The sequence below is a fragment of the Bombina bombina genome, chromosome 3 (genome assembly GCF_027579735.1).
Source record: "Bombina bombina isolate aBomBom1 chromosome 3, aBomBom1.pri, whole genome shotgun sequence".
Lineage (NCBI taxonomy): Eukaryota > Metazoa > Chordata > Amphibia > Anura > Bombinatoridae > Bombina > Bombina bombina.
Genome location: NC_069501.1, coordinates 365,820,269 through 365,832,380, shown reverse-complemented (window position 1 = coordinate 365,832,380; position 12,112 = coordinate 365,820,269). Strand labels below are relative to the sequence as shown.

Genomic DNA, 12,112 nt, shown 5'->3' with positions numbered 1-12,112 from the left:
TATCCTTTCTACAAGAAGGTTTGGAGAAAGGATTATCTGCAAGTTCTCTGAAGGGACAGATTTCTGCTTTATCTGTTTTACTTCACAAAAGGCTGGCAGCTGTGCCAGACGTTCAAGCGTTTGTTCAGGCTCTGGTTAGAATCAAGCCTGTTTACAGACCTTTCAGTTCTTCAAGGGGTTCCGTTTGAACCCTTACATTCCGTAGATATTAAGTTATTATCTTGGAAAGTTTTGTTTTTGGTTGCAATTTCTTCTGCTAGAAGAGTTTCTGAGTTATCTGCTCTGCAGTGTTCTCCGCCCTATCTGGTGTTCCATGCAGATAAGGTGGTTTTGCGTACTAAGCCTGGTTTTCTTCCGAAAGTTGTTTCCAACAAAAATATTAACCAGGAGATTGTTGTACCTTCTTTGTGTCCGAATCCAGTTTCAAAGAAGGAACGTTTGTTACACAATTTGGACGTAGTCCGTGCTCTAAAATTCTATTTAGAGGCTACTAAAGATTTCAGACAGACATCTTTTTTGTTTGTTGTTTATTCTGGTAAAAGGAGAGGTCAAAAAGCAACTTCTACCTCTCTTTCTTTTTGGCTTAAAAGCATTATCCGATTGGCTTATGAGACTGCCGGACGGCAGCCTCCTGAAAGAATCACAGCTCATTCCACTAGGGCTGTGGCTTCCACATGGGCCTTCAAGAACGAGGCTTCTGTTGACCAGATATGTAAGGCAGCGACTTGGTCTTCACTGCACACTTTTGCCAAATTTTACAACTTTGATACTTTTGCTTCTTCAGAGGCTATTTTTGGGAGAAAGGTTTTGCAAGCCGTGGTGCCTTCCATTTAGGTGACCTGATTTGCTCCCTCCCTTCATCCGTGTCCTAAAGCTTTGGTATTGGTTCCCACAAGTAAGGATGACGCCGTGGACCGGACACACCTATGTTGGAGAAAACAGAATTTATGCTTACCTGATAAATTACTTTCTCCAACGGTGTGTCCGGTCCACGGCCCGCCCTGGTTTTTTTAATCAGGTCTGATGAATTATTTTCTCTAACTACAGTCACCACGGTATCATATGGTTTCTCCTATGCATATTTCCTCCTGTACGTCGGTCGAATGACTGGGGTAGGCGGAGCCTAGGAGGGATCATGTGACCAGCTTTGCTGGGCTCTTTGCCATTTCCTGTTGGGGAAGAGAATATCCCACAAGTAAGGATGACGCCGTGGACCGGACACACCGTTGGAGAAAGTAATTTATCAGGTAAGCATAAATTCTGTTTCCTCTAAGCACACTGAGCAAGGAGTGCACTCACAGGAACGAAAAACTGTCTCAATACCATTGTTAGCCTGTTCTTTTAGCCCAGTAATGCTTTTCACAGAAAATAAATTCTCTGTAGTATATCAGTCTGATTCCGCCTATTAATATGTATGTGTGTGTATATATATATACAGTGTATATATATATATATATATATATATATATATATATATATATATATAAAATACAAATTTTTTGATATGTCTTAAATGTGTTTGTAATTTGAGTTAACATTGTATGATAATTAATTTTTACTGTTGCCTTGTAATACCAGATAGGGCGGTATTCTGAGCGCAGGCCTGCAATATTGATAGCACACCCTGTTTTACCAATAGAACTTCACTTCTAATCTGGGCCTTTATCTGTCATTATTATTAGTTGTATTGTTTTCACTTTGAGAACTTACTGAACGTCTTATTAGGTAGTTCACAAACTCATACAATTTTGTTTTAATTGTTCATAAAAGGAAAAAATCTATCTTCGAAGACACTCAATCATCATTGCCGGCTTTCAAGTGAAGGTAAACTTTTATGAATGAAAGCCCGTTTTTTTAAAAATATTATTAAAAACAGGGGCACTTTCATTCATCAAAGTTTAGAAAGCAGCCGTTTTGATTAAAAACTTACCTTTGTTTTTTTCACAGCCAGAGCAGCTTCCCCCACCCGGAAATCCTCTCTTCACACGTCATCAATGACTAATCCGGCTTCCTCCAATCACAGCTTTCCCCCCATGGGAGTCATTGCCTGAAGCCATGCCGTGATTGGAGGAAGCCGATTAAGTCATTGATGACGTGTGAAGAGAGGATCTCCGGGTGGGGGAAGCTGCTCTGGCTGTGAAAAAAACAAAGGTAAGTTTTTAAACAAAACGGCTGCTTTCTAAACTTTGATGAATGAAAGTGCCCCTGTTTTTAATAGTATTTTTAAAAACCGGGCTTTCATTCATTAAAGTTTACCTTCACTTTAAGTTATCTGTAAACAATATTCGTCACAGAGTGTTTCTTGTATTCTGCATCTCTTTTAAAGGTAAAGCTGTACCACACATATTACTGAATTCCCCTTAATGAGATTCATAGTTTCCAAGGTAAATATTGTCTTTAAAATAATCCCTGTGGGACCTCGCAATACAGGCATCTTTTAGAATCTCCCCAGACCAGAGAGCTTTATAAAATCATGCCCTAAATAAGATTAAGATAATGTGCTTATTTTAAGTTGTATATATTCTTTTTTTCTTGCAGGGTAAATCATATGCCTTTAAAGGTCCATTCCCTCCAATGTGGAACCCATTTGTCTATTTGGATTACAACAATCTATGGAGAACAATGGATGAAATGGGAAAGGAGGTATAGTTTAATGCAGATGAACAGTCTGTTGGGTTATTTTTTTTATTACATTTATTTCTGCAGTGATTTATACATATACAGTATATACTGTATATATACAGTATATATATATATATATATATATATATATATATATATGTATACACACACACATATATATATACACATATAAACAAATTCACAGGGATGGTGGCACTCAAAATATAGGCTTTGGTGAACTTCACCAGAAGTAAATGTGCAAGCAGTCACAAAAATATTATAAATATACACCATAAAAAGACAGGGCTAATGAAAACATTAAACAAAAGCCAAAGTGTGACACAGGCTGCACCAAAAACAACATACTTTATTTTACAGCTTCAGCTTAAAAATAGGCTCAGTGGAATGTCTCTTTGTCAGAGTACAACTTTGTAGCTGATACAAAAAACGGGGAATACACTTGCAAAAACAAAACCAAAAATTGCCTGAACAGACGTCTGTTAAATTATATATACTCTATACATAATGTAAATCGTTTTATGACATGTCTAAATATGGAAAACCAGTACATACACATAAGATTAAACAAACAGTGCATGATATTGTATACTTGGAGCACATAAGTGCAGCAGCACGCTCCCTTGAAATGTCCCAATTGTAGACATATGCATTAATTAAATGTTAGTAGGTATAAGGAGCACTTAGTGCAGCCGCACGCTCCAGATCTATTCACGGAAATATAAACAGACAGTTCCTGTGCAGCACAGAGTAAGCATCAAATTACAGCTTTTCCGGTATTGGGGCTAAGTTACCCTGAAAACCTACTTCCTTGAGGTCTTTCCCAGGACCCTATGTCCGGACTGTGTAATTACCACTGGTACTGTGCCTTTACTTTTGATTAGTGTAATCCATCACAGCAGCGATTTAGCTCATCTCCTGCGTCCGCTTGCGAGCACTTGTTCCCACTCGCTTAACGTACATACATCACATGGAGTACTTGGTTGACCTCAAACCATCAGCTCACAGGTGAGTATCGATTGCAGAATTGATGACACGTTTCGCCCCTCCCCTCAATGGGCCATCTTTGGGTCTTTGTCAGATAGCAATCTGGTTCCATGTCCTGGCTTAAATAGCCCTTAGTTGCAACTTGCTTAGGAGGGTGGAGTTAAAAAATCACTTACTCTGCTGCATAACATGACATTCAGTGAGGAGAAAAACATTTACAAGAGTACATAATACTTATATACTACTGAATATACTTTAACCTGCTTAAGACAATATATATATAAAAAAATATAGACACATGATAGGATATTAGGCAATTTCATGAATCATAAATTTGCAACATTGTAACATATTGTTGCATAATTTTGCCAGAGTTTATGTATCGCTACACTGTTGCCAATGGGAGAAATACATGCTTATATATAACACTAGTGATTGGCACCACAGCAAAATGCCCTACATTCTGGGGAGAAGGTTACAAAGATATCATTTACAAGAAACTGGCAAATTCCAGCTTCTCATTTAAACCACAAAGTGTTTAAAACATACATCCATTTGGACTCTTTCTGAAGCAGGATCTTGTCAATATTACCTCCCCTCCTCCTGGGCTTAACCTGTTCAATGCCAATAACTGTTAACTCATCAGAGTTTGATCCATGTTTCTCTGCAAAATGTCTCCCTATGGGGCTATCTATATTTACATGTTTAATGTCATACCTATGTTCTCTCACTCTATCTTTTAATTCTCAAGTCGTTTTTCCGATGTAAAAACAGAATTTATGTTTACCTGATAAATTTCTTTCTCCAACGGTGTGTCCGGTCCACGGCGTCATCCTTACTTGTGGGATATTCTCTTCCCCAACAGGAAATGGCAAAGAGCCCAGCAAAGCTGGTCACATGATCCCTCCTAGGCTCCGCCTACCCCAGTCATTCTCTTTGCCGTTGTACAGGCAACATCTCCACGGAGATGGCTTAGAGTTTTTTAGTGTTTAACTGTAGTTTTTCATTATTCAATCAAGAGTTTGTTATTTTTAAATAGTGCTGGTACGTACTATTTACTCAGAAACAGAAAAGAGATGAAGAATTCTGTTTGTATGAGGAAAATGATTTTAGCAACCGTAACTAAAATCCATGGCTGTTCCACACAGGACTGTTGAGAGCAATTAACTTCAGTTGGGGGAACAGTTTGCAGTCCCTTGCTGCTTGAGGTATGACACATTCTAACAAGACGATGTAATGCTGGAAGCTGTCATTTTCCCTATGGGATCCGGTAAGCCATGTTTATTACGATTGTAAATAAGGGCTTCACTAGGGCTTATTTAAACTGTAGACTTTTTCTGGGCTAAATCGATTGATTATTAACACATATTTAGCCTTGAGGAATCATTTTATCTGGGTATTTTGATATAATAATATCGGCAGGCACTGTTTTAGACACCTTATTCTTTAGGGGCTTTCCCAAAGCATAGGCAGAGTCTCATTTTCGCGCCGGTGTTGCGCACTTGTTTTTGAGAGGCATGGCATGCAGTCGCATGTGAGAGGAGCTCTGATACTTATAAAAGACTTCTGAAGGCGTCATTTGGTATCGTATTCCCCTTTGGGTTTGGTTGGGTCTCAGCAAAGCAGATACCAGGGACTGTAAAGGGGTTTAAAGCTTAAAACGGCTCCGGTTCCGTTATTTTAAGGGTTAAAGCTTCCAAAATTGGTGTGCAATATTTTCAAGGCTTTAAGACGCTGTGGTGAAAATTTGGTGAATTTTGAACAATTCCTTCATGTTTTTTCGCAATTGCAGTAATAAAGTGTGTTCAGTTTAAAATTTAAAGTGACAGTAACGGTTTTATTTTAAAACGTTTTTTGTACTTTCTGATCAAGTTTATGCCTGTTTAACATGTCTGAACTACCAGATAGACTGTGTTCTGAATGTGGGGAAGCCAGAATTCCTATTCATTTAAATAAATGTGATTTATGTGATAATGACAATGATGCCCAAGATGATTCCTCAAGTGAGGGGAGTAAGCATGGTACTGCATCATTCCCTCCTTCGTCTACACGAGTCTTGCCCACTCAGGAGGCCCCTAGTACATCTAGCGCGCCAATACTCCTTACTATGCAACAATTAACGGCTGTAATGGATAATTCTGTCAAAAACATTTTAGCCAAAATGAACCCTTGTCAGCGTAAGCGTGGCTGCTCTGTTTTAGTTACTGAAGAGCATGACGACGCTGATATTAATATCTCTGAAGGGCCCCTAACCCAATCTGAGGGGGCCAGGGAGGTTTTGTCTGAGGGAGAAATTACTGATTTAGGGAACATTTCTCAGCAGGCTGAATCTGATGTGATTACATTTAAATTTAAATTGGAACATCTCCGCATTTTGCTTAAGGAGGTATTATCCACTCTGGATGATTGTGAAAATTTAGTCATCCCAGAGAAACTATGTAAAATGGACAAGTTCCTAGAGGTGCCGGGGCTCCCAGAAGCTTTTCCTATACCCAAGCGGGTGGCGGACATTGTTAATAAAGAATGGGAAAGGCCCGGTATTCCTTTCGTCCCTCCCCCCATATTTAAAAAATTGTTTCCTATGGTCGACCCCAGAAAGGACTTATGGCAGTCAGTCCCCAAGGTCGAGGGAGCGGTTTCTACTTTAAACAAACGCACCACTATTCCCATAGAGGATAGTTGTGCTTTCAAAGATCCTATGGATAAAAAATTAGAAGGTTTGCTTAAAAAGATGTTTGTTCAGCAGGGTTACCTTCTACAACCCATTTCATGCATTGTCCCTGTCACTACTGCCGCATATTTCTGGTTTGATGAACTGCTTAAGGTGCTCGATAGTGACTCTCCTCCTTATGAGGAGATTATGGACAGAATCAATGCTCTCAAATTGGCTAATTCTTTCACTCTAGACGCCTCTTTGCAATTGGCTAAGTTAGCGGCTAAGAACTCTGGGTTTGCTATTGTGGCGCGCAGAGCGCTTTGGTTGAAATCTTGGTCGGCTGATGCGTCTTCCAAGAACAAGCTACTAAACATTCCTTTCAAGGGGAAAACGTTGTTTGGTCCTGACTTGAAAGAGATTATCTCTGATATCACTGGGGGTAAGGGCCACGCCCTTCCTCAGGATCGGCCTTTCAAGGCAAAAAATAGACCTAATTTTCGTCCCTTTCGTAAAAACGGACCAGCCCAAGGTGCTACGTCCTCTAAGCAAGAGGGTAATACTTCTCAGGCCAAGCCAGCTTGGAGACCAATGCAAGGCTGGAACAAGGGAAAGCAGGCCAAGAAACCTGCCACTGCTACCAAGACAGCATGAAATATTGGCCCCCGATCCGGGACCGGATCTGGTGGGGGGCAGACTCTCTCTCTTCGCTCAGGCTTGGGCAAGAGATGCTCTGGATCCTTGGGCGCTAGAAATAGTCTCCCAGGGTTATCTTCTGGAATTCAAGGGACTTCCCCCAAGGGGGAGGTTCCACAGGTCGCAGTTGTCTTCAGACCACATAAAAAGACAGGCGTTCTTACATTGTGTAGAAGACCTGTTAAAAATGGGAGTGATTCATCCTGTTCCATTAAGAGAACAAGGGATGGGGTTCTACTCCAATCTGTTCATAGTTCCCAAAAAAGAGGGAACGTTCAGACCAATCCTAGATCTCAAGATCTTAAACAAATTTCTCAAGGTCCCATCGTTCAAGATGGAAACCATTCGAACTATCCTTCCTTCCATCCAGGAAGGTCAATTCATGACCACGGTGGATTTAAAGGATGCGTATCTACATATTCCTATCCACAAGGAACATCATCGGTTCCTAAGGTTTGCATTCCTGGACAAACATTACCAGTTCGTGGCGCTTCCTTTCGGATTAGCCACTGCTCCAAGGATTTTCACAAAGGTACTAGGGTCCCTTCTAGCGGTGCTAAGACCAAGGGGCATTGCAGTAGTACCTTACCTGGACGACATTCTGATTCAAGCGTCGTCCCTTCCTCAAGCAAAGGCTCACACGGACATTGTCCTGGCCTTTCTCAGATCTCACGGCTGGAAAGTGAACGTGGAAAAGAGTTCTCTATCCCCGTCAACAAGGGTTCCCTTCTTGGGAACAATTATAGACTCCTTAGAAATGAGGATCTTTCTAACAGAGGCCAGAAAAACAAAGCTTCTGGACTCTTGTCGGATACTTCATTCCGTTCCTCTTCCTTCCATAGCTCAGTGCATGGAAGTGATCGGGTTGATGGTGGCGGCGATGGACATAGTTCCTTTTGCGCGCATTCATCTAAGACCATTACAACTGTGCATGCTCAGTCAGTGGAATGGGGACTATACAGACTTGTCTCCGAAGATACAAGTAAATCAGAGGACCAGAGACTCACTCCGTTGGTGGCTGTCCCTGGACAATCTGTCTCAAGGGATGATGTTCCACAGACCAGAGTGGGTCATTGTCACGACCGACGCCAGTCTGATAGGCTGGGGCGCGGTCTGGGGATCCCTGAAAGCTCAGGGTCTTTGGTCTCGGGAAGAATCTCTTCTACCGATAAATATTCTGGAACTGAGAGCGATATTCAATGCTCTCCAGGCCTGGCCCCAGCTTGCGAGGACCAGGTTCATACGGTTTCAATCAGACAACATGACGACTGTTGCGTACATCAACCATCAGGGGGGAACAAGGAGTTCCCTAGCGATGGAAGAAGTAACCAAAATTATTCTTTGGGCGGAGTCTCACTCCTGCCACCTGTCTGCTATCCACATCCCAGGAGTGGAAAATTGGGAAGCGGATTTTCTGAGTCGGCAGACATTGCATCCGGGGGAGTGGGAACTCCATCCGGAAATCTTTGCCCAAGTCACTCACCTGTGGGGCATTCCAGACATGGATCTGATGGCCTCTCGTCAGAACTTCAAAGTTCCTTGCTACGGGGCCAGATCCAGGGATCCCAAGGCGGCTCTAGTGGATGCACTAGTAGCACCTTGGACCTTCAAACTAGCTTATGTGTTCCCGCCATTTCCTCTCATCCCCAGGCTGATAGCCAGGATCAAGCAGGAGAGGGCGTCGGTGATCTTGATAGCTCCTGCGTGGCCACGCAGGACTTGGTATGCAGATCTGGTGAATATGTCATCGGCTCCACCTTGGAAGCTACCTTTGAGACGAGACCTTCTTGTTCAGGGTCCGTTCGAACATCCGAATCTGGTTTCACTACAGCTGACTGCTTGGAGATTGAACGCTTGATTTTATCGAAGCGAGGATTCTCAGATTCTGTTATCGATACTCTTGTTCAGGCCAGAAAGCCTGTGACTAGAAAGATTTACCACAAAATTTGGAAAAAATATATCTGTTGGTGTGAATCTAAAGGATTCCCTTGGGACAAGGTTAAGATTCCTAGGATTCTATCCTTCCTTCAAGAAGGATTGGAAAAAGGATTATCTGCAAGTTCCCTGAAGGGACAGATTTCTGCCTTGTCGGTATTACTTCACAAAAAGCTGGCAGCTGTGCCAGATGTTCAAGCCTTTGTTCAGGCTCTGGTTAGAATCAAGCCTGTTTACAAACCTTTGACTCCTCCTTGGAGTCTCAATTTAGTTCTTTCAGTTCTTCAGGGGGTTCCGTTTGAACCCTTACATTCCGTTGATATTAAGTTATTATCTTGGAAAGTTTTGTTTTTAGTTGCGATTTCTTCTGCTAGAAGAGTCTCAGAATTATCTGCTCTGCAGTGTTCTCCTCCTTATCTGGTGTTCCATGCAGATAAGGTGGTTTTACGTACTAAACCTGGTTTTCTTCCAAAAGTTGTTTCTAACAAAAACATTAACCAGGAGATTATCGTACCTTCTCTGTGTCCAAAACCAGTTTCAAAGAAGGAACGTTTGTTGCACAATTTGGATGTTGTCCGCGCTCTAAAATTCTATTTAGATGCTACAAAGGATTTTAGACAAACATCTTCCTTGTTTGTTGTTTATTCAGGTAAAAGGAGAGGTCAAAAAGCAACTTCTACCTCTCTCTCTTTTTGGATTAAAAGCATCATCAGATTGGCTTACGAGACTGCCGGACGGCAGCCTCCCGAAAGAATCACAGCTCATTCCACTAGGGCTGTGGCTTCCACATGGGCCTTCAAGAACGAGGCTTCTGTTGATCAGATATGTAGGGCAGCGACTTGGTCTTCACTGCACACTTTTACCAAATTTTACAAGTTTGATACTTTTGCTTCTTCTGAGGCTATTTTTGGGAGAAAGGTTTTGCAAGCCGTGGTGCCTTCCATTTAGGTGACCTGATTTGCTCCCTCCCTTCATCCGTGTCCTAAAGCTTTGGTATTGGTTCCCACAAGTAAGGATGACGCCGTGGACCGGACACACCTATGTTGGAGAAAACAGAATTTATGTTTACCTGATAAATTTCTTTCTCCAACGGTGTGTCCGGTCCACGGCCCGCCCTGGTTTTTTTAATCAGGTCTGATATTTTATTTTCTTTAACTACAGTCACCACGGTACCATATGGTTTCTCCTATGCAAATATTCCTCCTTAACGTCGGTCGAATGACTGGGGTAGGCGGAGCCTAGGAGGGATCATGTGACCAGCTTTGCTGGGCTCTTTGCCATTTCCTGTTGGGGAAGAGAATATCCCACAAGTAAGGATGACGCCGTGGACCGGACACACCGTTGGAGAAAGAAATTTATCAGGTAAACATAAATTCTGTTTTTACATCGGAAAAACGACTTGAGAATTAAAAGATAGAGTGAGAGAACATAGGTATGACATTAAACATGTAAATATAGATAGCCCCATAGGGAGACATTTTGCAGAGAAACATGGATCAAACTCTGATGAGTTAACAGTTATTGGCATTGAACACGTTAAGCCCAGGAGGAGGGGAGGTAACATTGACAAGATCCTGCTTCAGAAAGAGTCCAAATGGATGTATGTTTTAAACACTTTGTGGTTTAAATGAGAAGCTGGAATTTGCCAGTTTCTTGTAAATGATATCTTTGTAACCTTCTCCCCAGAATGTAGGGCATTTTGCTGTGGTGCCAATCACTAGTGTTATATATAAGCATGTATTTCTCCCATTAGCAACAGTGTAGCGATACATAAACTCTGGCAAAATTATGCAACAATATGTTACAATGTTGCAAATTTATGATTTATGAGATTGCCTAATATCCTATCATGTGTCTATATTTTTTATATATATATTGTCTTAAGCAGGTTAAAGTATATTCAGTAGTATATAAGTATTATGTACTCTTGTAAATGTTTTTCTCCTCACTGAATGTCATGTTATGCAGCAGAATAAGTGATTTTTTAACTCCACCCTCCTACACAAGTTGCAACTAAGGGCTATTTAAGCCAGGACATGGAACCAGATTGCTATCTGACGAAGACCCATAGATGGCCCATTGAGGGGAGGGGCGAAACGTGTCATCAATTCTGCAATTGATACTCACCTGTGAGCTGATAGTTTGAGGTGAACCAAGCCCTCCATGCGATGTATCTACGTTAAGCGAGTGGGAACAAGTGCTCGCAAGCGGACGCAGGAGATGAGCTAAATCGCTGCTGTGATGGATTACACTCGTCAAAAGTAAAGGCACAGTACCAGTGGTAATTACACAGTCCGGACATAGGGTCCTGGGAAAGACCTCAAGGAAGGAGGTGTTCAGGGTAGCCCCAATACCGGAAAAGCTGTAATTTGATGCTTACTCTGTGCTGCACAGGAACTGTCTGTTTATATTTCTGTGGATAGATCTGGATCGTGCGGCTGCACTAAGTGCTCCTTATACCTACAAACATTTAATTAATGCATATGTCTACAATTGGGATATTTCAAGGGAGCGTGCTGCGGCACTTATGTTTTACAAGTATACATGTTTAATCTTATGTGTATGTACTGGTTGTCCATATTTAGACATGTCATAAAACGATTTATGTTATGTATAGAGTATATATAATTTTACAGGCGTCTGTTCAGGCAATTTTTGTTTTTGTTTCTTCTGTTAAGTGTGATCAGTCCACGGGTCATCATTACTTCTGGGATATTACTCCTCCCCAACAGGAAGTGCAAGAGGATTCACCCAGCAGAGCTGCACATAGCTCCTCCCCTCTACGTCACTCCCAGTCATTCTCTTGCACCCAACGACTAGATAGGATGTGTGAGAGGACTATGGTGATTATACTTAGTTTTATATCTTCATTCAAAAGTTTGTTATTTTAAAATAGCACCGGAGTGTGTTATTACCTCTCTGGCAGAGTTTGAAGAAGAATCTACCAGAGTTTTGCTATGATTTTAGCCGGAGTAGTTAAGATCATATTGCTGTTCTCGGCCATCTGAGGAGTGAGGTAAACTTCAGATCAGGGGACAGCGGGCAGATGAATCTGCATAGAGGTATGTAGCAGTTTTTATTTTCTGACAATGGAATTGATGAGAAAATCCTGCCATACCGATATAATGTCATGTATGTATACTTTACACTTCAGTATTCTGGGGAATGGTACTTCACTAGAATTACACTGTAAGAAAGACA

The 12,112-nt window shown here is 41.6% G+C and overlaps 1 protein-coding gene across 1 annotated transcript in view; it reads left to right on the top strand.

Annotated features, from left to right (window-relative positions):
- Positions 1–12,112, top strand: part of LOC128653290 (amine oxidase [flavin-containing]) — a 372,917-nt gene that overhangs the window by 220,714 nt on the left and 140,091 nt on the right. The window contains exon 4 of the mRNA XM_053706494.1: positions 2,539–2,643. Within this exon, the coding sequence (XP_053562469.1) occupies positions 2,539–2,643 (105 nt within the window). The remainder of the gene's footprint in view (positions 1–2,538; positions 2,644–12,112) is intronic.